This window comes from Neodiprion virginianus, chromosome 2, assembly GCF_021901495.1.
Source record: "Neodiprion virginianus isolate iyNeoVirg1 chromosome 2, iyNeoVirg1.1, whole genome shotgun sequence".
Classification (NCBI taxonomy): Eukaryota; Metazoa; Arthropoda; class Insecta; order Hymenoptera; family Diprionidae; genus Neodiprion; species Neodiprion virginianus.
Window position 1 is genome coordinate 37,865,709 of NC_060878.1, and position 26,205 is coordinate 37,891,913.

The window sequence follows — 26,205 nt, forward strand, 5'->3', positions numbered from 1 at the left end:
GCACCTTATTACACAGCTGGCAGGTGAACAGCTTCTTATTGGACGGTGCACTCAGCGAGTTAACCAACGTCAGTCCAGGTATCGAGCCGAGAACTGAAACACAACAACGCACCTCATGCAGCTCCCCACACTTACCACCCCTACACCAACATCATCGTCTCTCACTCGCGTCGTCTTTGTTTCAACCCTACGTAATTAATGTCATTGCACTTTTTCTTTTTTTTTTTTTTTTTGTTTAAACAATTTCGTCGCGCCGTCCGTTCGCCAAAGGCTTATCTTCGATTCGTCGACAGTATGGCTCGATTGCTTTGTCGTAATTATGTACCGACGATTTCGAGATCGCTGAAAATTGTCACGATTGTCAGTTGCGGGATCGTCTTTTTTTTTTTTTTTTGTTTTTTTTTTTCATGCCTCGATTCTAAGCTCGAAGCGCGATTTTTGTTCCTTGCACAAGATGTGAGGCGGATCGAACGTTGTACCATGTAAATTTACCACACATTCGTAGCAGCCGCGATACGACTTTTAACGTTGATATTTAACTCGAGATACATATTTTTATACACATGTATGTACGTACGTTTTTTTTTTCTACATCGAGATGTTTCGCGATAATTTCGACATCGTTATAGCTACGCGGAGCGCGGTATACATTTGACTTTTCGTCGTGTTCTGACCGATAAACGAAATATTGTCATTCTTGACGGTGTTGCAAACGCTGTACAAACCATACTGTCAATGAATATATCGTTGTTGCTTGTACGTTTGTTCAACGTTTTTGTTTTACTTTTGCAATTTTCGTCGTCAGGTAAAAATTATAGCTGCCAAAACTAAGAAAGCACAAGTTGCCTGACAATTGCAATTGACACTGGGTCGACGAAACAAAAGGTGAAACGGAAGAGAAAACAAAATTAAGAAAAACAAATAAGAAAAAAATTAACATTAAACAATAACGCTTATTTAAAATTTATTACGCAACTGAAACAGCGGTACTTGTAACACAATTTTATGTTCGCGTTATTCATGTATAGCATGCCTCGGCTGCATGTCATAAAGTATTATACGCTGTGAAAATTAGTTTTGCGAATTATATATATATATATATATTGTGCAAGGAATAATAATAATTATTATTCGTATACTGCCCAGCACGGTTTTTATTTTTCCCGATCCCTCGAATGCCCTGCACAAGTGTCAATATTGCAATATTACAGGATGAGGTATTTTCCGAGACGTTTTTAAGATTATCGAAAGGGTGAAACTAAGGGTTGCCAATTAATCACATTTGCCTACTATGTTTCACACTGCGTATATTTATTTGTCGCGCGTACGTATTTCCTCTCTTTCTCTTCTAAGATACAAAATTATACCACCACCTGACAATTTAACAACATATATAATTAAAGCAATTAAAAGCCAATTTGGAAAACGAAAAATATCATTGATCAACACGAAGCAATAAAAAAATAAAATAAAAATACAAATAAAAAAAGTATGTGTCTGCATGTGACGCGTATATATGGAGTAAACAATATATTTCGGTTACTATCGTTGCAATTATAAAGAAATTAATGAGCGTTAATAACTTCTGAACAGTGGGTTAAGAATCTAGTCAGCAATTACGTAAACACGGCTCTGTGTCAACAGCCTCAACGTATAATATGACAATTTATATATAAAACCCGTGCTTATTCATACGATGCATGGTTGTATCGATTAATTATCGCTATCGGTTCTTTCATCATCGGACGATTTACGCGGAATAATTAATAAAAATTGATGACAGTATAAACGATGATTGCGGTACGTTAAACTTTATTTATGCTCAATATGCGAATAACATGTGAGAGATAGGGGCGGCGGGTATAAGATGAAAATTAAAAGAAAATAAAAGAGTAAGGAGTTAATCGAGCACCTAAATGCAGATGTCCGTATCTCGACTTATCGACGACTAATTTTGACGAGAGAAAATTACGAAACGATCGTGCACAGCGTTCGTCGACCTCGTTAATATTATTCTACCGTTTTGTAAATGCGTAGTAAGGACAACAAAAAAAAAAAAAAAAAAAGACGAAAGAAAAAATTCTCGTACGACAAAAACACCTCATCCTGGAGTGCGGGGGATTTGATCTTTGAATCGTATCTTAGTATTTATATATTATACACGATGTAAAATGTTCTTTTGTATTTTAATGATGACGTCAGGATTGAGGCTACCTTGTATAGAAACGAATGAAACGTCACGTGTATAATAAGAAGTGGGATGCGGTCTATTTATCCGCACGCTTCTCGTTAATTAAAAGAAGAGAAAAAGGCATTTCGATTTCCGTATATAATATACATATGTATATGTATATATACATATATATATGCGTGTGAAACATTGAATACCGTACAGAGCTAAAACAATTATCTTTCTTTCTTCCCTTCACTTTTTTTTCTCAACACTTTGCTTGACATTTAATTTTTTCATTCATTTTTTTCCATCTCTTTTCATTTATATCATTGCTTCTTTTGCTTTTCTTTATGTTTTTTTTTTTTTTTTTATTTTAATCTCGCCGACTGGCAAGCAAGCCTGCAAGTCTGCAAACGGAGCTATAATTCATTTCCTTTGAAAATTGCTCTTTATCCAATTTCTCGAGTCGTGTCTCATTAAACTTCAGGCAAAAGAAACTGTTGCAGTATATTATATTATATAATTATACAGAGGGGGTGTTGGGTTTAACAAAATAATACGATTAAATTAAATATTGAAAAACAAAAACTGAGGGACATAAGATATATATATATACTTTGCGTTGCGCCTATATAAATATATACATATATAGACAAGACATAGAGACATATATTCTTGGTGAAATCGGCAAGAATATATGCACATGTACATCATATACGTATATTTGTATATACGATAATAGAAATTCCAATAATATAGTATAATATGAGATCCAACGGAAGACGATGAAGGAAATAACACTCAGCATTCTGGGAGACACTTAAAGCATGCAATTCTTAATAATGTTTCGGCAATTGTGGCGCAGCATTTGAAATATCGTATTATGTATTATGTATGACATATACCGGACACTCGTCCATTTTGTTACAGAAACGATATATCGGCACTATGTTTCAGCCCTTTATCAATTGAGACCACTTTGCTTTTCTCTTGTGTTTCATTTTTTGTTGTTTTCATTTATTTTATATTTTTTTTTTTTTCCTCGTCATTCGTCACTGTGTATTGTAAAGAAAATTTCACAGAGAAAACGTGGGTCTCCGTATCCGATGTATTCGCAAGGCAACGCAACACACAATATCACATATTTAAAACATCACAATACCTCTGAAACGATAGAAAAATACCGAAAAAATTTACGGAACTTTACCTGCAATATTGCTGTCACACAAAGTCTGAGCCTATAACTGTTAACGTATGGACGCGAGAAGAAACGATAACGGAAAAAAACAGAAAAAAAAAAACCTCGAGGGGCGAATATTCAGAACTTTACGTAGATACGTTACTTCGTAGACATCTTCGACGACGTCTGTTTATAATACGGCGTTTGTGGTGCGATTTGTCTTCTTGTTTAAAACACATTTATTTCTTTATTTCTTTTTTCCAATCAATTAAAGCTGTTCTGAGACTGTATACATATATTCAGTATAAGCCTTGCGACAAGGAATGCATTTCGAATGCTGCATTTCGCTGAATATTACGTAATTGAAATCTATGAAGATCTTTTTCAAGTGTGCATTAATTTCTATGATTCATGCGACATTACTCGCAATTACGTTATATGTGAACATAATAATGGGCAATAAATAAATGAATAAATAAATAAGTACATGTATATCATACATGTATTTATATATATATTATATACATATATATCGCAGACACCGCGCGACTCGTTATTATATTATACACGTTCCTTGCAATATTATACATACACGGGAATTGAAATGCCCGAACTAGGCCGCGGACATAACTGTTAGGATTTTATGGCTGACGTCACAAAGAAACAACGCATTAACAATTAAGTCATTACACAATTAGCACAACTTACCTTCGAGCTGAAATATAAGCTGATTTAAATAATATCCATACATATGTATGCATGTGTGTATAAAAATTATGAGTGGTTGCACATACGTATATACGTTATTGTAACAGAGTACACCGACTATTACAATATTGTACGCAATTGTTGTAACAATGCCAAATGATACAACAATATTGTCTCTTTTTTTTTTTTTTTCTTTCGTTCACGATATCATATAGAATCAACGAGGATGTGATATATGGGTATCTAGAAAAACGAATGAAACACAACTGAATTATTGAACCAAATAGTACATTTTGTTATATAATATAAAAAATGAAAATATATTAAAATGCATTTGATATAGCCTTAAATAAGGATAATAATATAATAATCAATAAATATATACTATTACCAGAACACCTTGGCAGATAACAAATAATAAGTAAGCAAGATAACGTAACTTTTTTTTATTCTCCTTTTTGTTCGGTTTTTAGCGCTTCGTTCATTTATTGTTTTTATTTTTCTTTTTTTTTTTTTTTTTTTTTTTTTTGCTTTCGTGCATGTTTTTACGTAAAAAAACATTTATGCGCGAGAAATTTCAGAAGTTGAGAAACTTTTCTTTTTCGTCTCTTATTGTGTGTTATTTTTGAACTTTCGTGTTAATATAATAATCCCTAACTATAACATATATGCATTTGTATATAATGTCAGTCAGTTTAAACGTAGATTTGATTTTACTTCACATAGTTGCACATTCACGCCGATAGAACTATGTATTATTATTTTTTTGTCATTTATTTAATTATTTATTTTTTTTTTTAATTTCTTTTCCTTTAGAACGTATAATTCTACTGCATGATTTTGTCTTCTTTCTTAATTTCTTTCACTATTTATTTCCTTTTTCGACAACTTCAACGAATCGCGCAGATGTCGTTCTTTCAGGTGATCAAGCTGAGCATTTATGTTTAAGGGGATCATCAAGTGAAATTCTATCCCTGCGATACATATGTATATGCTACAAAGGTGCTGATTTTTTTTTTTTATTTTTTATTTTTTTTTGTACACAGTTTTGGTTAAAAATGATGTCCCATGTCAAAGAATAATGCCGGAAAATTCTTCGCTTATTTCGATATTCATATTTTTGAACAAAGAAGAATGTTGCAAAAATGTATCTTCTCCTAGATTCGCCGATTTTTCCACATGTTCTATTGACTATTTCGAACAACTTCACGCATGGATTTTGCAACATTTTTCTTCGTTCGAAAATATGAATATCGAAAATAGGGGAAAATTTTACCAGGATTATTCTTCGACATGGGCCATAATTTTTTTACCGAAACTAAGTACAATATAAAAAAAAAAAAAAATCCGCGGCTTTGTAGCATATATCTGTCGTAGGGCTAGAATTTCACTTACGGGTCCCTTTAAACCCAACCTTTTTTTTCTAGCTATTTTTCCGACAACGAATCATTTTCTGTATGTAAATACATGTATGTATATTGGTTTCCTAATAAATATCCTACCGTATATTCGTTAGATGCGAAAGCTATGCGCGTGTGTGCGTGCGTGCGTGTGTGTGTGTGTGTGTGTGTGTGTTTTTCCTCTGCATGTGTGTGCGTGGAACCCTCGACCATTTGTTTGCGTGCTTAAATATCGCACGGATATCAAGAAGTGAGAGAGGAAGGATTTGTTTTTTCCGTCTTCGTTTCGTGTTTCATAATATTTAATGAGAAAACTAAAGTAATAATAATAATTGTTAAGTTGAAGCATGATATTTAATTATTTCTAAGGTACGGTGATATACGAAGTTTTATATTCGTAGCCACATTAAGAGGGGACTCCGGTAAAATTTCGATAACACCTGAGATTATCAATTATCAAAATTTCACCGAGTTCCCAACTCAGAGTTACAATGCTCGATTGTCTGTTCTATATAATTTTAATCTTGTTTTCGCTATTCAATGCGGATTTGTTTGTTCTTTTTCTTTTTCGTTTAATTCTGTTTTTTTTTTTAGCAACTTTTTAACTTATCCATTAGGTACCTTTAATTAACAGTTTGGTAACATCAGTCAAATAGTAAAAAAATCAGTCCAATAAATCGACTAATTAAGTAATGAGACAAATTCAGTCAAATTCAGTCTGATATATATATATATATACATTGGTTGCGGTCGAATAATAAATCATTTTAAAAATTCTTCTTAATAATTTACAGAAAATAGTAATATTACTATTATTATCATTAGTGTTACTATCAGAATAATCGATATTATCAAATTTCTCTCTATTCCTCTTTCCTTTCTCTCGATAATAGAGGTACATCAATTAAACCACGAATATTCTCTAACTTCGCGAATCGTCATATTACATAATCTACTCGTCTTTTCTTTTTGTTTTCGGTGGCTTTTTTTTTCTTTCCTTCTTTGCTTCTTTCATATATATTTAGATATAAATATATATCAGTGCGAGAAATAATCAATTACATAATTATCATTATTATTACACGAATTTGTCGTATGCACCAATAAGGCAGATTTTTCCCAGTCTTCAAGTACCGACGGCGGACTTTAAATATCAATATATAACTTTCTATCTTAGGATTCGGTCGAATCACGTCAAATGACGACCGTCGAGTCGTATATATAGTGTACATATATGTATATATATATTCATTTCGACCGCAACTGATGCGATTCCCATTTCAGTCTTCTCAAATAAGAAAGATGTAAAAAAAAAAAAAAAAATAAATAAAAAGAAAATTAATGAATAAATCAAAAATTTTGCGACAATTGTGTCGGTTAATATATTATCACAGGCCAATTAATCGACAGTTTTCCTCTTTTCGAACCCCGCATATACCGACGAATATGACGAATTTTAAAACGATAAAACTAAAACGGATATGTAATATATTAAAACGACAAAGCGCTTACTGTGACGTGTAATAAAAAATATATAAAAATGCACAGTGATAACTATGAAATGTGGATCTTTGATATTGTTAATCCCAAAAAATATCATACGGATATATGATAAGATAGAATAGAATAATAAGAATCAAATAAAATCTACTACTATATCATTTGTAATTAAATATTCATCAATTTATATTAATTTTATCAATAATTTATTATCTCCATAATGTACCGCCCGATCCCCTCCTCATCCACCTCATCCACCTCATCCTCCTCCTCTCCTCTCCTCTGCAATATCGTGAAATGCAGAGCACTGGGCACCGTTTGGGTATTTGGCAATTTTTACAGTAGTCATATAAATCAATTTCTTCAGTAGTCTACATATTTAAATATTATCAATATCAGTTCTTTCGTATGAGACTACCATAAAATTGTATATCATTTATTTTCATAAATTTAAAGCTTCGTTCTTTATTTTAATTCAATTTTCTCTCTTTCTTTCTATCCTTCTTTTACTTCTCCTTCTTCTTTGTCTAACCTCAAAAACGTCCTTATAATCAATAAATTTTTCCATTTTATTCTTATTTCTTATACTTTTCACAGCATTTCCCTTCATTCCCTTTCCATCTTTCTTCTCGTGCGCATTTTTTTTTTTTCATCACCTTTTTTTCTCCCGTTTTCTTATCTAATTTATATTAAACTTTACTTCGAGTCGACCAGCATATTTTTAAGGATCACCCCCTATAAATAGGCCAGATACATATCAATATATTTCTTATACAGCTTTTACAAGTTGGCAACGAAAACTTTAATTGAACGAGACAAGAATTCGTATTGCAAGAGAATATTATCGTAAAGAATGAAAAAGTGATCCTGAAAAATGTGAGTCGCTCGGAGAAATCAATTAAATACCCCCTACGTAATAATAATCTATCATAGCCTAGCTATCAGTGTGTGTATGAATTAGGGTGGTTCTGATATGGGGCCAAAAAAATTATTCACGATGGATCCTGTCAAATCGATTCCAAATGTTAAAAAAAAATTTCTTAATTTTTATTTCATTCCCCTAATCTCCCTGTCCGGCCGAAAAGTTTCGAATTATTCAAAAATATGCTCATTCGCTATACTTTGTACTGAATTTTCTTTCAAAGTTGGTCGCAGACAAAAAATCCATATTCTCGAACATTGAGTGACGTTAGAAACAAAACAGTAGCATTCATTTAGTCAGCACTGTAATGGAGTAACACACATGTCAACGCTACGTAATATCACAGTCGACGACATGCAAACATCGAGGTTATTTTTATACTTAATCTGACCATTTTTCGTGTTAAAAAAAAAAAAAAAAAAAAAAAAATTGAATCAACGAAGCATACGTTCCTCATGGAATACCTCATTTATGTTTTTTTGCCTAAGAATAACCTTGAAATAAAATTCAGTAAAAAATATAGCGAATGAGCATATTTTGGAATAATTTGCAACTTCTCATTTAAACAGAAAGACTAGGGAAATAAAATAAGTCTGAAAAAATTAAGGAATTTTTTTTTCACCACTTGTAACCGATTTCAAAGTCTGCGTCACGATTTTTTTTTTTTTTTTTTTTTTGACCCCGTATAAGAACCAACCTAGCATGTATGTATGTATATATATATATTTGTTTGCCTATAATTACCGTGTGTTGGATGTGTCGGCGCGTATTTTACTATAAAATATAATATACATGTATATATCGGTGTACGTTTTGAATTTTTGAGCTGTTATTTCAGCGACTAAGTTATTTCATATGTTTAATGTTTATATTATAATATATTTATATATATATTACGAGAGAGTGTATGTATGTATATAGCATGATGGGTTCTGTGGGTTCTAGCTACCTATAAGCTTTCGTTGGCAAGACCAAAAAAAAAAACATTGAAAAATATGACGTGTGAGTGTATCGGTGAGATAAGAGATAAAAAATTGTAAGATTGTTATAAAGCAGTGCTAGTTACTTGTATTTCCCAATATTAAATGAATCGTAAAATAGTTATAATATAGTGTATTCGTCATGTCTGTATGAGTACCATAGGATGTGTATATCGTACACCGCACGCAGAAAAAGAAAGGGCATGAAAATAATTTTGAAAATAAAGAAACACCGCGTTTACGATTTCCTTTTTTCAATCAAAATTTCGTGCTTTACAAAAGTTGAAGCTCGTTTCCGTCACGAGTGGTAATTTTCTTTTTCTACGTGTAATGCGGTAGCAAGGCGGCAGAATAAAAAAGATTAGTTTAAAAAAATTTTTAAAAACCGCCATCCCGTTTCTTGAACACTTGCTAGTGTATTTAGATTTATTTATGTATGTATTATATGTATACTTCGATATATTTCACGATAAGGAAAAAAAAAAAAATTATAATAGAATAAAATGAAATAAAATAAAATAAAACAATATCTATAATTATCAATGTGTGCATATATTTATAAAAAAAGAAACTAAAATTTGTTGCGTGATACTATTTTCATGACAAGCTTAACATACACCTACGTATATTACCTAGCATACCGCCTAATAATTTTGCCCGAAACCCGTGCGACACTATCACCGTAAAATTGGTATTACATATATTATTATACAAAACGAAAAGTGAAATATGAAATTATTGTGGTCTGCCTAGTTTTTATCGTATTATACGTATAACCGTTTACATTTCAATGCGCAACCAAGATTCTAGAATATTTTCGCAAGTTATTTTATTTATTCCTTATATCAAAGTTCTACTAGTAAAATATATTTATATATGTATATGCATATGCATATACAAGTACATGTAACATGTCTACATATATATATATATATATATATATATGTGTGTGTGTGTGTGTGTGTGCATTGTAGTCGGATATTTCAACATTCGGTTTACACAGAGTGTTTCGTTTAGTTTCCGGGTTTTCTCACGCACCCCATTTCTGGCTACCAATTTCTATTTCCTCATTCAGCTATAATAGAAAATTATCTTTACTTTTGTTGTTCGATCAACTTTGCACCATTGTTCAACCGGGTATGAATTATAGATTTTTCTCTCATGTATTCATTTATTTATTATATTTTTTTAACCCCCAACCTCATTTTTCTAATATTTAATATCACTTTATCCGCAGCACGATCAGATCAGTTGTGTCGAATTGTATTCAAACTAGTTTGTAGTACATCGGATATACACCTATACACTGGTATATAGGTAAACGCGAACAATTTTTCCCGCTTTACCGCGAGAATTGGCGAATCAGTCACGAGTATGCAAAATCAAGCGCGGTGTAAATGCAAAAGTATAAATTTATTCCCTAAACGTTTTTCTTCGTTTTCCGTTAATATCATTGTTCTCTCGTTCATTTTACCTCAGTGAAAAATAAAATGATCGGGGGTCAGGAAACACTTGCGTTCGAATCGGGTGCAACTGGACGTAACCGTTGGTGGTATATGATATCACCAGTGTGTGTGTGTGTGTGCGTGTATGACACAGTCGCGATGTTTGAGTATTGTAAATCAGACTTGATGTAATATTATAAAGTAAAGCGGAGGAAAACAGAAAAAATCATGTGACTCGCAATGTACATAATATAGCAATGTCAGCGGTTATATCTATGCATATGTATTGCGTATATATATATATACGTATCAGTGTGTAGTATTTGTATAGCAAAAGTAAGAGTGGGCGATAAGTAAGTATGTACGTATGTTTGTATGTAGTAGATTTGATACAAGTAATGTAAGTATAATAATAAGGTACTTTACGCGTAAAGCCCGGTATATAAACATACATGCAGTGTATGTATGCATGTGTGTGTATGTATGTATATGCAATTAGGTACCCCGTAAAGCATTTGAAATACGTATAACTATATATGTAACGTATATGTATAATAAATGGAATGAATATATTAAGATAAGATATACATAATATATATATATGTGTGTGTGTATATATATATATATATTATACTATATTATATTATATTATTGTATCGTATCATCATTGCATCTTCGCCGCAAGATCTCGCAAGGTAACAATATTATACAACAACAACCAAAAACGATAAAAATATTGAATAAAAGAGAAAAAAAAAAAAAAAAAGAAAAGAAAAAAAGAAAAGAGAAGAAAAGATATGATCACTAGCTAAGAAAAAATAAATAAAATAGAATTAAAAAGCAACGATTAACCGGGTTTGTGATATTTTCACGGTCGCGACTTTGCGTCTGTTTCGTTCTATGATTCGTGTACCTGTATGAGTATATATATCCACCTAACACTAACTAATGACGGTACAATTTTTACGAGATGCGTATGCATTGTATGCCGCCTATTTGGGTGGGTAGGGTGAAGTTGTTCTTTTGTATTTTCTTCATCTTTTCTCTCCCGTTTGTTACCCGGTAAGCTATCGGGGTTTATCATATACATATACATGTATACATCCGCGTGTCTATGTACCATACATATTCATACGTATGTATATATATATATATATATATATATATATAGTTATTCGTTAATCGTATATACCTATGTGTAATGTACATTATACAAGTTTGAATGCGAAATAATATAATTTGCATAATGAGTCTTGTAGTTTAATATTATATATAATATATATAATATGTATAATATATATAATATATATCATGTTCGTACAGTCTTGTAACATTAAATGTTTCGTATTTGTTTGTTTGGTTTGTTATTTTTCTTTAATTTCTTCTTTTTTTTTTAGTCTTTGTTATTGTTATTGTTTTTTGTTTTTTTTTTTTTGTTTATTTATTTTTTTTTTTTGTTGTATGTTTTCCACCTTCTTCGTGTTCGACCTAAAATTAGTTGGACGATGGCGTCTGACGCCTGGAAGTGTTCTATATCAGCCCGCTACTAATTACTTAATATATGTATAACGGTTCGTCTAGACACGAGTCCGATCCCCTGTATCTCAACAGTTATACACCATGTTTCATTGTACTTTATGATTATACGCATATAATTTTTCTTCTACAACGTTATTGCGTTTTTCTGTAAAACCTTGGGATTTCAAATTGAATGTTTTTTTTTGTTTTATACCAAATATTTGGACGATCGGGGAAAAGAAGCGATTGGAAAATTGTCATATAACTATAGATCAAGCGACTGACTCGATGTACCTAACTCGTAACATGCACATATGTATTGCCATAGTTTTTGCAATCCCCGTTTTTTTTTTTTTTTTTTTTTTTTTTTTCGGAGAAATTTATCGTTTACTATACATCGCATACATATAAACAATGTCCCGCATCCATTTATACATTTATAATATATTTATTTGTTTTTATTTTGTATTTTTGTATGCTTCTTTTTTCTTCCTTCTTAATTCCCTTAAATTTTCTTCTTCGTTTTTATCTTTCACTCTTAGATTTAGAAATTTTCGAATTTACACAACAACCGATATAACGTTTCATAATTACCATCCCTTCGAAACTGTCCTACAATTTTTTTTTTTGTTTTTTTTTTTTTTTTTTTTTTTTCATCGAACCCATGCAAAATTTTGATTATATTATATTTGAATGTTTCTAGTCGTATTTTTCCTCTCTTTCCGATAATTAATTAGGTAAAAAATGGAGCTACCTCGGTCAACTAATTCCACCTTTTCAAAAGTTGACAAGCTTTCAAAATTTTTATCAACTATAAATCATCGAAACGATTTGCGCGCGACAACTATAAAATTGTCGAACGGCGCTGCGTACGAGACTAAGAATCATAAATTTGACAAAAATTGCCAATGCACATACGCCGGTATATTTCAACTCGGAATAATTCAACTTTTAGAGGGGCGGCATTTTTGCCTTGAAATTCAATATTTCTTAGAGCAATGATTTACGCATATAAATAGTCAACACGTCCGATGAAGTTTTCCGATTTATCCGCCCTCTAAAGTTTAATCAGCGTACATTATAAAATTACTTTTCACGAAGCATCCCATTTAAAAATCAAGCTGTATTGGCAAAGAAGAAAGAGAGGAGAAATAACATTGACGGACTAAAAACGATAATGATTACTTGTGTTGGGGGGGCGGGGGAGAGGAAAAAAAAAAAAAAAAAAAAAAAAATTCACGGATAAAAAGACCGATTATTTCTTTCCACGATGATAAATGCTTTTATGATTGTTGAGACTGTTTAGAGTTCTGAACACTTTGCGACATAGAAGGCATACGGCGCTGTTCAACGGTTGAAAGTGTTGCTGTTCCTTGTGCCTTTTGAGGGTCAACTTCGTCGACAATGTTTTACCGCAAACGTCACAAGTGTAGCATACACCGGGTCGTAAAAGGCTGCCGTGTAACGGACTGGACAACCTCATCGCTAAAATGGCTGATGGCGAGCCTTTAGGTTTAGTAAAATGCGCGGAAGTTTTTCAGAAGAAGATATTCAGAATACGCGTGATCGGTCGATTCGTTTGTTTTTATATTCAGTTCGTTTCGGGTGAAGGTTAGTTTATTTGTCAGAAAGTCGATAAAATTGACCAAATCAACGACGTTTCGTTGATCGTAGTTCGAATCAGACACGGAACGTCGGAATACCGATTACACAAGAATGATCCAAGAGTAGCGAATTGAATACGATAATTAATCAAGTCCCGTTCATAGCGAGGATCGTTGATGAGAATATAGTACAAAGAGAATGAGAGCATAATGAGATAGAAAGAGAGAAAGAAAAGAAGAATAAAATGATGTAAAAAAAGTGAAAAAAAACCATAAAATCATCCGTTACGAACCAATGGAAGTGCAGACAGACCCACGTACGGACGGATCCCCAGCAAGTCCGTGAGTGAAGTTGGGTACACACAGAGAACAATGACGAACCAGAGCACATAGCCGAGCGGGACCGGGAACAAAGAAGAACAGAGATACGGCTGCCATTAATATTGTATTGTGGACACATTAGTACGATACTAGTAATTCTATACGGGGAGGTTTCGATTTATGTTACATTTGCCCTGATCGACTGACGGCGACACCTTACCGCAAAAATTCCAAAATCTAACGTATAATAAGAGAAAAAAGGCTCGGGGCTCTGGTTTGTCATTGATTACGGTAATTTGATTCATTTATTTGAGCGATAACCAATCGCAAGCTCGTTATGATTATCGTTAACCTACATTGAAACGTAATTTTTTAAATTTCATTAATTTTTTTTTCTTTTTCTTTTCTTTGTTGTCATTCCTTTTTAACAAATCGATACGATCGTCTCTGTCAAAGTATTCTGAACTGTGTTCCGTGCGTTTTTAAACAACCATACAAATTTTACAAATTTCTTGATCTGCTTTTCAACGGGCTGTGGAAATTGACTTCTGTCGATCGGCTGATGGTTTTTTTTTTTTTTTTTTTATTTTTCTCGGCAGCAGACCTGATCGATTTTTCGATACGATGTTTGGGATACGAGTATTTGTCGCAATTTGTACAGAATATCTGATTTCATTTTACACACCGAGACATCATTGAATTGTATAAATTTGGAAAAGTTCAGAGTACAGAACAGCAGACGTCGTATTCAAAGATCACGCAGCTTTATTACGTAAATAAAATATGCAGATGTTTATATTTATAACATACGTACGCACGTATCGGTTGCAAGGCAACAAACGTATAAAATACCTATATAAGGAACAAGAGGAGTAAAAACTTTACGTTATAAATTGTTTCCAACATACCATTCTCAATGCTTCCCCGGGCGTGCGGACGAGCCTAATGGGGAAAATATTACGCTTAACGTCACAAGGTCGCAGGTTTCGTTTCTTTGTTTATTTATTTATTTATTTTTTTTTTTTTTTTTTGCATAATGCAATGCGTAAACACCCTGCAGGGATTTAAAGAATCACGTGTGTCATGTTCAAGTTACACGCAGCATGTACTGTAAATTGGAGCTTCGAGCTCAGATAATTAAGGAACTTTCAACCGTTCACTGTTACGCTCTTTCGTTTTTTATTGTGTTGTTAAGAGACGCGACGATAACTTTATTAACGAACTGCAACGACGTATCCGCGAGTCAGAAGCACTTTCACATACAACGAATTGAGAGCGACGTTCGCTGCCGAGAGCCGGTAATGTACTGTCGTTTGATTCCGGAGATCTCTAAGATTCTGGATATCGTCGGGATCGTTACTTTAATCCGTTCGGAGTTTCGCCGCTCTGTTATACCTACTTTCGAATCTTCCGTTCGCAACGGAAGATTGAACCGTACAACAATTTTCAAACGTCTGTCGATCAACGCTCACATCGAATTCAACGATGTCCGGCGAATTTATCCACAGCTGCAGCGGAATCGTGAAATAAAATGATAATTTTTGCGTTATAGCTGATAATTCTACAATCCTCCGTTAATTGTCATGCCTTCTTTCGGAAAAATGATAAATAAGACAAACAACGACGAGTAAATCCCCTGAAACATCTTGAATATTCTGAGATGAATTGAATAACGATACAGCACGATAACTGATCGTAAAAAGGAATGAGAATTGAAATCGGAATTAAGAACAATTAATAGTTTGCGATTGCGCAGATATTTTTCAACGGGTATCCTGATATATGAACTAACAATAATTGCGATTCTTCGATTAGCGATGCATTCTCGCATCCGATGAACTCGCAGGAAACCACGAAGGACGCGGTAATTTTTATAAACTTTGTTTCATTCCGGAGGGACTCTTGCAAGATTCTTCCACAATAATTAGACTTACAAATAACATATTCTTACACGTCTACAACCATCCGAACATAGCGATATATTATATTAAGATTATCGTACTATTATTCGTACTATTTACACGACGTACATAAAGATACGTGAATTAATAAATTAATAAAAGTTTCGAATAATCGATATAAAAAGTGTTTATTCATATAAATAATGAAAACAATGCGAAGTGAGTACAATGGAAATGTGTTACCCTGAGCCCTCAAAAAGTATATTTAAGAAACAAAAATGAAGAACATTAAATTGAATTTAAAGAAAAATAAACACGTTATATATATGTTGTATTTTTTTTAAATTCAATTTAATTATTTATTTTTTTATTCTTTTTTTTTTTATTTTCAATAAAATTTAAAAATATTAAGAATAAAAATATATTACGTGTTACAAACTCAGGTATAAAAAAAAATTCTATTTACATTTATCGTATGGTATACTATTCTACATGATATGCTAGAGCTTATCTATATATATATCATAGGTCATACGATATTGTACGCATGTACGGGAAATTTATTTACAGTTGCAGAAGTATGTTTTACCGGTAAAAAATGCATACGTTAAATGCATACGAAAGGCATTTACATGAGAATTTAACGCAAGCGTCAATTCAGAATGGGCATTCGTTTAATTCCCCGCAGAAAAGAAAAAAATTCCCCGACAAAGTCAATTGCCAATTAATAATTTTATACGCACGTGGTGCGGTTGATACTTATTTGCGAAAATTGGTCGCATCGGTCGCAATTCGGTATTCTTCACAATTGTCGTATAAGCTTCGTTTCTATTCGAGATTAAAAAATATCACTAATGTAAGATAATTATTTACCGAAGTTCTCGCATCAAAGTTACGCAGAATTTTCACTTTCGGATAGAGATATTTCGGTGGTCGTGAAAATAAGGGGACGTTGGAAAATAATTGATAATAAAAGATTTTAAACCATGAAGGTTTCATTTTTAGTTTCTCCTTCGGAAGAAAAGCCATTCGCTTGGTAGAAATAATTAGAATTCGATGTTTCGCGCGTAATATACACATCATCTCAACAATCTACGACTATCGATTCGATCGTATAACAAATGATAATAATAATCATAAAAATAATGATGAAAATGAAAAAAAAAATTTAAACAACTATCGAAAAATTTGAGAAAATAAAACAATATCCAAAATATCACAATGCGTATAATTAATTCACTTTCTTTCTTCCTTTTTTCTCAACTTCATCACAGATAATTCGAAACGTAAAACGCCGAAAACACATAAACTGGACCTTTGTTCACAAGAATTTAATTTACCCATAATGTGTAAATTAATGAGCATATTTTTAATAGTTTTATCGCGTTGCCCGCGCTTAAATTAACACTGTTGAAACTAATTTCAAATAATATAAAATGATAACAAAATCATACAACCATATTAGACGTAAGTTTAAATAATCAGTGATGCGAGAGGAAAATCACTTTTATAATCGATCATCAATATGCAATTTTCGCTTGTTTATAAAATCTTGGCACGTACTAATTCCGCAATATCACCTTTCTTGCCAACTGTAAAGTGTACAAAAATAGCTCACAAACAATTAAAAATACAATAAGATTACAAGTTCGGATTTATAAACATACAGCGATAATTGATTAATCGGTGATGAAAGATTGTGTTTGTTTGCAGTACATTATACATTGTACATAAAACGAAAAAGAAAATATATAACACGTAGTCAAGATACGCGAATCGTCGAATCAATTGAACAGAGAAATCGATGATTAATTTTAAGATGGGAAAAACAAAAATCATCCCGCACTCCGTAATAATGAAAATAACCTCACGACTGGGTATCAAAGTGTCACTAATTGGAAGGATTGAAATTCAAGAGAAATGGAATAGAATAAAAAATGTATTGCAAGATTATGGTATCGAAGAAAAATAATTAAAACATGAATATATTCAGTTTTACGTATGTCTAACGACATATCTGCATACCCAAGTCTTCGTCGTCGAAATTCAAATTTGTGTCTTGATTTTCTTTTTCGTCACGGTTTGCAGTATGAACTGCAACTTCCGCTTTATGTATAATGTATATAATATGCGTACAAAAATATTACGAACCAAATTACGTGGTAAAATTATTTTCAGAAACATTACCAAGCCCAAGCTTCTATAATTATAATATAAATATAATTGTTAATAATAATATAATAAACGCGTAGAGTTCAATTTTAATCTACCGAAATGTATATATTCGCATAATGCATACCTATACCGGTACATATAAAATCGTTATACGTTAATTATACACTAAACATCATCATTTGTATTCATTTCAGTCGTTTGTACTAGTTTTTTCTTCGTTTTATATAGCATCGCTGCGCTTGATCGACGCCCTCGATCTATCACATCACAACTATAGTTAGAATATCATGTATGTGAAAATATATATATATATATATATTGATATATATTACATGCGCTTGCAGATCAAGTGCCTTTCGATCCAAATTCTTTTCTCATCACTCATGTGCAAACGTCCCGACAAAAAAATAAATAATAATAATAATAATAATAATAATAATAATAATATGAAGAAAAAGGATTTGAAACAAGAGAAAAAAAAACAAATTCTCTCTGAATCGAAAAGATGGGAAAATTGATATTTTATAGCAAAAACTTTTCCTTTCCGACTGAACCATAGTCTGGAAATTAAAAAAAAAAAACCAAAAAAAAAAAAAATGGCACACCGATGCACCTTAAATATCCGTAAATATAATTTAATCACTGTTGTTAAAGGTATAATTACGCGCTGCATAATTAAGGGACGTTAGTTTGAAAAAAAAATTTTTTTAAATACGTCAATTAGTATGCATAATAATTACTATTTACACGCGTGGTAGAATAACAGTCCTTATCAAGTAAATCATTGAACTATCAAGCAATCAGGAAACTCTGGTAAAATCCGGACAAAACGATTGAGAGACTGTAGTGGTGAGGCAAAAAAAAAAAAAAATCAAAAAAAAACCAAATAGGCATGGAAAAAAAACGGTCACCTTAAACATCGTTCAACTCACTGTAGCACAGCGTGCAGCCTCTTCTCGTATTCTCTATAATTTACACACGCTCCTTCCTTTTCTATCCTTATTCATTATACTATATATACATTACAATCACTCGTTTGTTGTTGTATTATTTATTTATTTTTTCAGTTTTTTATGTTCATTTTTCAAAATCCACCGTCGCGCCGTCACACGTATATCTAAGCATAAGCGTTACCACAAGTGTTCGATGACGGACAAACGATTGTCGCAAAATCCGCGGCGTTCTTTCGTTATGGATTGGTTCTTTTTTTCTCTTTCTTTCACATCGTTTTGTTAAATTTGTATTTTTTCCGCGACGAAGGGCGGAGGGGGGGGGGGGGGGAGAGGGAATTTGAGGAACGCGACGACGACACTCGGCAAGCAAGTCTCGACAATCCCCGCTCCCCTGTATCGTCGTAGGTATGAAAAAAAAATCTGTTATTGCCTCGAAAATGAACGCTCGTAAATTCCCCTGTGCTGATCGTTATCCCGTTCCCTTTCCCTTTCCCTCTCCCTTTCCCTTTCGGCGGCAGCCCGCTGAAGTTCCTCCTCCTTGCGTTGCTGCTCGTTCTTGCTGTGCTGTCGATGATAGATGCTCTTGTGGTTCCTAAGGCTGTTCAGGCTCGAGTAGACTCTCTTGCAGATGTTGCATATCGGCTCCTTGCTCGGTCTCGTGTGAACGTTCTGTATGTGCCGCTTCAACCGTGTTAGCGAGGTCAGGTTTTTGTTGCATGGCTCGCATCGAAATTCATCGGTCACGCTGCTGCCGGCCAACAGACCTGGCGGCAGAACCAGACACATGGTTACTTTGTTTTTTTTTTTTTTTTTAATTAATTCGTTAATTTCGGTTCGTTCGATCGTTTGATTTTTGCGTTTACTTTACATTTCTGTTTTTTTTTTTTTTTTTTTTTTGTTTTTTTGTTTTTTTTTCCTTTTCCTTTTCTTTTTTTGTTTTTACGTCTAGAATTGCATTTAATTTTACATACATTTTTTTTTTTGCATTCTTTCTCTCTTTTTTTTCTTTCTTTCTTTCTTTTCTCTATCCGATTATCGCATCTACACGCAGCACACGGTAAATAGCAATAACCCCGATTGTTTCTTGACCGCGCGTTCAGGCTATTATTATTATTTTTATCATTATTGTTGTTATTATTATCATTATACAACACACACCACTTTCTACCACCTCCGTGCTTTGTGCATGTAAATTATTATTAGTTTCCGATTTTTTTTTTTTTTTTCGGCTCAATATTTCGCCTTGAAGCAATTTTCGTTTGTTTGTTTTTTTTGTTTTTTTTTTCTTTTTAATCTTGCAAACCGTTATACTGTGCCTCTTCGTTTTACGTGTACAGTTATATCGTAAGCCATTCCGTTTTTTATTTCCTGTTTTGCCACCATCACCTCTGACAAACAAGCCGTCCCCACGACCAACTTTGTTGTTGTTGTTGTTGTGATTGTTGTTATTATTATTATGAATTATCATTATCGTATAATAGATATATGCAGGATTTGTAAATAAATATATATGTATACATCGTAGTCGTAAGACCAGCTTTACGGTTTCGACCAGCACGCTTATGGCAGATTATATTAGATGTGCTTGCAGTGCACGATGCAGGATATACACGTTTGTGCATGTATAATAAGAATACTGCGGGACGAAGTGAAGCTTTTCCTTACGCACACCAGCGATTTTCTAACGTTTCGATACTGTTCCTTCGCTCTGACGCGATGTCCGTTACAAGTGGAATGAAAAAATTCAATAGAAACAAAGAGAAAGACTATCGTTTTCTAAGTCGAAATCAAGCCGTGAATATTGCCCGGTAAACGATTGGATCAACGGTAATAATAATAATAACAATAATAATAATAATAATAATCACAGTAATAACAATCATCCAGCAAAAATTCTAGTCGAACGAGTAAAAACAAAGCTCTGACATATTTCGACGGAAATTGATTATAGTAAAAGTTACAACTTACAAAAAAAAAGGGGAAATACGGAAAACGTTGTTGGAAATTTTTCTCCAAATGTTTCGGTGAGACTTGAAAAGCGTTCTCTTCGCCGCAAGTACAACTTTCAAATGATACAGACTTAATACAATTGGTTTGCTGGTTTTTTTTTTTTTTTCTTTATTTTATATATATTTATATTTAGCGGATGTAGATATAGTAGAGTGCAAGCGATCCAAGAGTCCACAGCGATTGATTCTGAGCGATGATGTTAGTGGTTTGTTCAGTTCACCAGATGGGTCCAATTATACATAAATATATATGTGTGTTTGTATATATATATACATGTATATATATATATATAACATATATATGTGCGTATAGTAGAGAGGTATAATATGAGTATTTACAGCAAGGTATAACGATATAATACTAATTAAGTAGTGCGTAGAAGTAGATACTATATATTACGACACATGATACGTGATATAGTGTAGTATCATACATCGTAATATATAATATTATATACAGGGTATATATATATATATATATATACATATATATGTATGTATATGGATAGATAAATGTACGCATTTATGTATGTGGATGTGTATATTTACAGATGAGATAGATAGATCAATGATTTTGATGCGATGAAATTGGATTTGTTGAGATTCTATTTATTCATACGGATGTACACACAGAATTATGTCATCACGATATAAAACGTTGAAAGAACAACGCTGCGGATAAATAATTACACACAATTACATTCCCTCCCGTCCCAACAGACGTATTATATCTAAGTCACGCACGTCGCGCCATATGTGCAGGGTTCGTCTCAAAGATGAAAAAAGATATATGAAAAAAAAAAAAAAAAAAAACCGCGGGCGAATTAAAGTATCTTAATCATAAAACGCAAATGAGGGCGCGTGAATTGCTTTGCCGAGGTGAAAAGTTTCCATTATTAAAACCACAATGTAAATTTATCGTAACTATTTTTATTGCATTCTTTCTTTATTATATTCCTCTTTTCCTCCGTCGTTTAAATTAATTGCGTATATAATATATATATATTATATTTATTATGCAAGTATCGTAATTTGGTTACAAGCATTTTTCACGCAGGCATAGTATTTACGTACGTATGTATACAACTTATCGTAATACATGTTACTTTTATAGTTTCTCAAGTTGTCATTTGATTTTTCACATTCCCTAAGCAGCCTTCGGCATCTATATCTATGAGCGAATGAATGTAACGTCCATTCGCGAGATTATTGGAATATTTTACAGAGATCATACACGAGAAGAAACAATTATTATTTAAAAGTAATTCTTTTTATACAGTATACAGGAGCATCGGTAGCAGCATTCCATCGATAATTAATCGTCGCACGATTTGATACGTTCTTAGTTTACAAATCGATTTTGGGCGCGTTTTCTTTTTTTCTATATTCTCTTTTTTAAAATTAGCACTATCTTTACATCTTTGCCTCCTCTCGCGCAATACGAAAATCGAGCTATCTAATTAAACTTTTCGCAAAGCAACGTCTCTTCGACAGGTTTAATTTCATCGCACAGTGCTGAGACATGTTTTCCGTTGCAGAATCTTAGAATTTCGTGATTTGCATAAAATTTGTGAAACGAGATGATAGTTTTTTCGTTTCCCGGTAACTGGTTTCTTTTTTCTTCAATTTATCCATACCGCGCATAATTTATCTCGCGAAAAGAGAACTGCAGTTTAAACGAATTATTTTCAATTTCATCAAACTTCGTTCCCGAATTACACGTTGTTCTACAACAATCGATAGAAAACCCGATATAATACCCATATGTTACGTATCATTGAGTTGAGTCAAAGCGTGCGTAAAATCGTCTTCTACAACTACATATTACAACTGTACATGTCTCTTACAATGGTACGAGACAATATCAAAGTATTCGACTATACATTAGGTGTGTGTGTGTGTATATATATTACATATATATTAATATACAAGATTAACGCAACGTATTCTTTCCAGTTATACATTGTACATGGTATAGCGGCAATAAACGATCGTTCTACTCAAATTGAGAGTGCAATTGAATGATGAGAATTCCGTAATACTTTTCTCGTAAATAAATAAATTCGTTAAAATAGGGAGAGATAAAAAGTGAGAAAGGATGTATAATGAAACGAGACTCGGACATCGTCTACAAGAAATCAAGCCCCGCGATCTGCGCCTGTTGCAGCTGCCTCACCGACGTAGAATTAAAAGAAGCAGCGGCTAGTCTTTTCCCACCGTGATAATTACAGGTGTGAACAACGAGGCTGTTCTTGGTTCGATAAACCTTGTTGCATATGGTGCACCTGAATTCCTCGCTCTGCGCGCAGTGCAGGTCCTGAATGTGTCTTTTCAGGGTTATTTTATTCCGCAGCCACTTGCCGCAGTGGGTGCAGGGCAGGCCCTGCATGGATTCGGTGTTCGCGTTCCTGAACTCCGGCGGTATGTTGGCGAACCAATCGGAGGGGGCGGATTCCGGCAGTAGGTTCACGTCGAAGGGTATCAAAGCGTCGAAGGAGGGCGCCGGGGGCGGAGGAAAGCCGAGACACGCGGTGTCTGGGAACCCCTCGGAGTCGTTCGCGGGGCCGGAACGCGATGAAGAAGCGCCGGCGTAGCCCGCGGAACCGGAACCGGAACCACCGGAAGCCCCGAAAAGGGCTCCGCAGCAGTTGGCCGAATCGGGATCGATTCTCCGCCGATTTATCACCGGGAATATTTCCAACTTTGGTTTCACCTGCGATACTCTTCCGAGATGATCAGTCGAGGAATCGCCGAATATAGACTGATGAATATCGAGCCGATTCTGAGAAGAAGTCATCGCCAACCCTGCTTCTACAACCGCCAACGGCAAGAATGACGTGACCGGCGCGATCGTCATCCCCGTCATCATCATCAATACAATAATCATCATCATCATCATCATCATCATCATCATCATCATCATCATCATCATCATCATCATCATCATCATCATCATCATCATCATCATCACCACCACCACCCAGAACAGAGAAAATAAATGCCTTCGTTAGTCCATGGCTCCGTGTATCGGTGACTTATCGAATTTCAAATGGAAATATAATTCCAACAATCGAAAACAAAAATAATACAAAACAATACGATAAGCGAATGAAAGACAAAAAAAAAAAAAAAAAGGTAATAAAAAAGAAACACAACGGACGGAAAATTATTTTCGTCGTAGAAATGTATCGTTATTTTATATACGCATAATGGTGATATGTGTATACATAATATATATTTGAGTATGAATTTTGTGTAAAAACATTGTCCAACATTTATTTTCTCAATTTCTGTATGGTACGGATATAAGATCTGCGGTATATTCTCCTCTCATCTCGTCACTGATTTTCAATAAATTTACACACATACAAATACGCGTTATACGCATGATCATTGTCTTACGATAACTCGGACTGCTCTCGACTTTGCGGAGAAAAACAAAAAATACATCGATGGAAACGTATCTTCTGTACAATGGAAAATAGAATTCAGTAAATTAACACCTTTCCAATAAATACCTGTACAACCGGACGAACGATCAATTGCATAATCCTTAAATCGGAATGAGGAAAAAACAAATTCGGCGTATAAAGTGTTTTACAGATATATATACGTATATATACTGTACATAAAGCGCCCTCCCACTTTTCATTGAAAAGTTGTGCTCGTGTGTGAACAGCATTGAAACACATGATCGGGGGGTCTGGTGAGCGGAAAATACACTCCGGAGATTTATCAATGGGAAGTCCCAGGAGGAGGGGCGAGGGGGGATGACGGGAGGAGGAACGGCGAGGAGGGGGGGGGGGGGGGGGGGGGCAACGGACGTCCTCGTACAACGGTAGAGAACGAGGTAAAAGTTTGCCCGATAACAGCTGCCGGCTCGATAGTCATTCTTGATAATTGCCTCGAGATATAAACGATGCGAGAGGTAAGGTGGTTTGATAGGATAAATGCTAGTTCGATCGATATTGACGAGATATTTATTGTTATCCTTGAGATGAATCGTACGACGACGAAGATATGAAACAAGGTAATATTGGAGTAATAACGAGAACGGTGGGACATCGGTTAGCGATAAATAAGTAGCAAGATAATGATTATCCTCAGTCTCGAGGAAAGATTGTAGCAAGATATAATCTCGGTGAGATTGTTTTGGGAATAAGGATCGTCAGTAGGACATTTCGCAGTGTAACGAATCCTGAATATCCTTCCGTTCGCGTTTCGCGTGATACTGCGACTTGTGACTGACAAGACTGTTCCTCGATTTGTAACTCCTGCCGCACTGATCGCAGGCCAAGGACTGAGGCACGTAAAAGTGGGTATCGGCGAGATGTCGCTGGAGAGACCAGGCGCGGGAAAATGTTTTTTGACAAAACGTGCAGTAAGTGGCAGCGCCGGCCGATCGACCGTTCGAAATAACCTCGGGCTCGATCGTCAGAGGCCTGCGCCTGATTTCGTGAAGACTGGGAAGCACCTGAACGGCGGCCTGCAGATCGTTCCGATTGTGAGCGAAGCTCGTTATCGCCGCGTCGTTTCCGTCCCCTTTCGATCCCGGATTTCCGGGATTTCCAAAATTTCCGGATTCGCAGGCCCGATCGTCCTGCCGCAGCAGGAGACAGGACTCGAGGTCCGCGACGGTCTCGATTTTCGGCGACATCGGTTCGGTCTTAAATACGATTTGCATCGGATCGTCGATATCCGCGTCGAGCAGATCGATCATCGGAAATTGATCGGGCGTCGACGGCCCCCCGCGATTTTCGAGATGTCGACAATTATTTTCCGTTCGCACGGGGCTACGCGGATCGGAAACTTCGGTCGTCACCCCGTCGACCGTCTTCCGCTGTTGCTGCTGCTGTTGCTGCTGCTGCTGCCGCTGCTGCTGAGCATCGTTCTTGCAGCCGGTTCCGATCGTTCCACCCCCGGCGGACTGCCAACCCCCGTCCTCCTCAGCGACCTCCCGGTCTGCAACCAAAGAGGAGGGGGCTGAGTCCTACTGATCCGCGAAAAAGTAAAGAGAAAAAGAAAACAAAAAAAAACGACATACAACACAAAACGAGACCTACACGTACAACCGAGTCAACGCGTAATTATTGACGACCAAGTCCCACTTCCTCGGCTTTTTGATACGCGTAATTCCTCGCCTCCGTATTCCTGTATGTTTTTTTTTTTTTTTTTGTTTTCACTTTAAAAACCGTCGTGACGAATGACGCGGAATTCGTACCGCGGTACATAGTTAATCTTCTCATCGTACACGTCATAATTTTCGCCCTTCAGGGGCCACGTTTTGTAAACTGTACATGCGTAATAGGAAATAGCGTGAATTTATATTACATATAATAAACAACGTTACGTTCCGGTTATTTTGCAATTTTTGTACAAGTAATAATGACACAGAGTCCCAGTGTAATTGCTTGTA

General features: G+C 34.5%; 1 protein-coding gene across 17 annotated transcripts in view; it reads right to left on the reverse strand.

Annotated features, from left to right (window-relative positions):
• Nucleotides 1–26,205, reverse strand: part of LOC124296906 (broad-complex core protein isoforms 1/2/3/4/5-like) — a 69,830-nt gene that overhangs the window by 4,279 nt on the left and 39,346 nt on the right. For 11 of the 17 annotated variants that reach the window (XM_046747315.1, XM_046747314.1, XM_046747316.1 and 8 more), the window contains one exon: nucleotides 23,621–25,751. The exons of 1 other annotated variant lie outside the window; for it this stretch is intronic. In XM_046747315.1, coding sequence (XP_046603271.1) covers nucleotides 24,958–25,751 — 794 coding nt within the window. In that variant the 3' untranslated portion in view covers nucleotides 23,621–24,957. 5 more of the 17 variants (XM_046747331.1, XM_046747330.1, XM_046747328.1 and 2 more) reach the window with 3 other exon arrangements.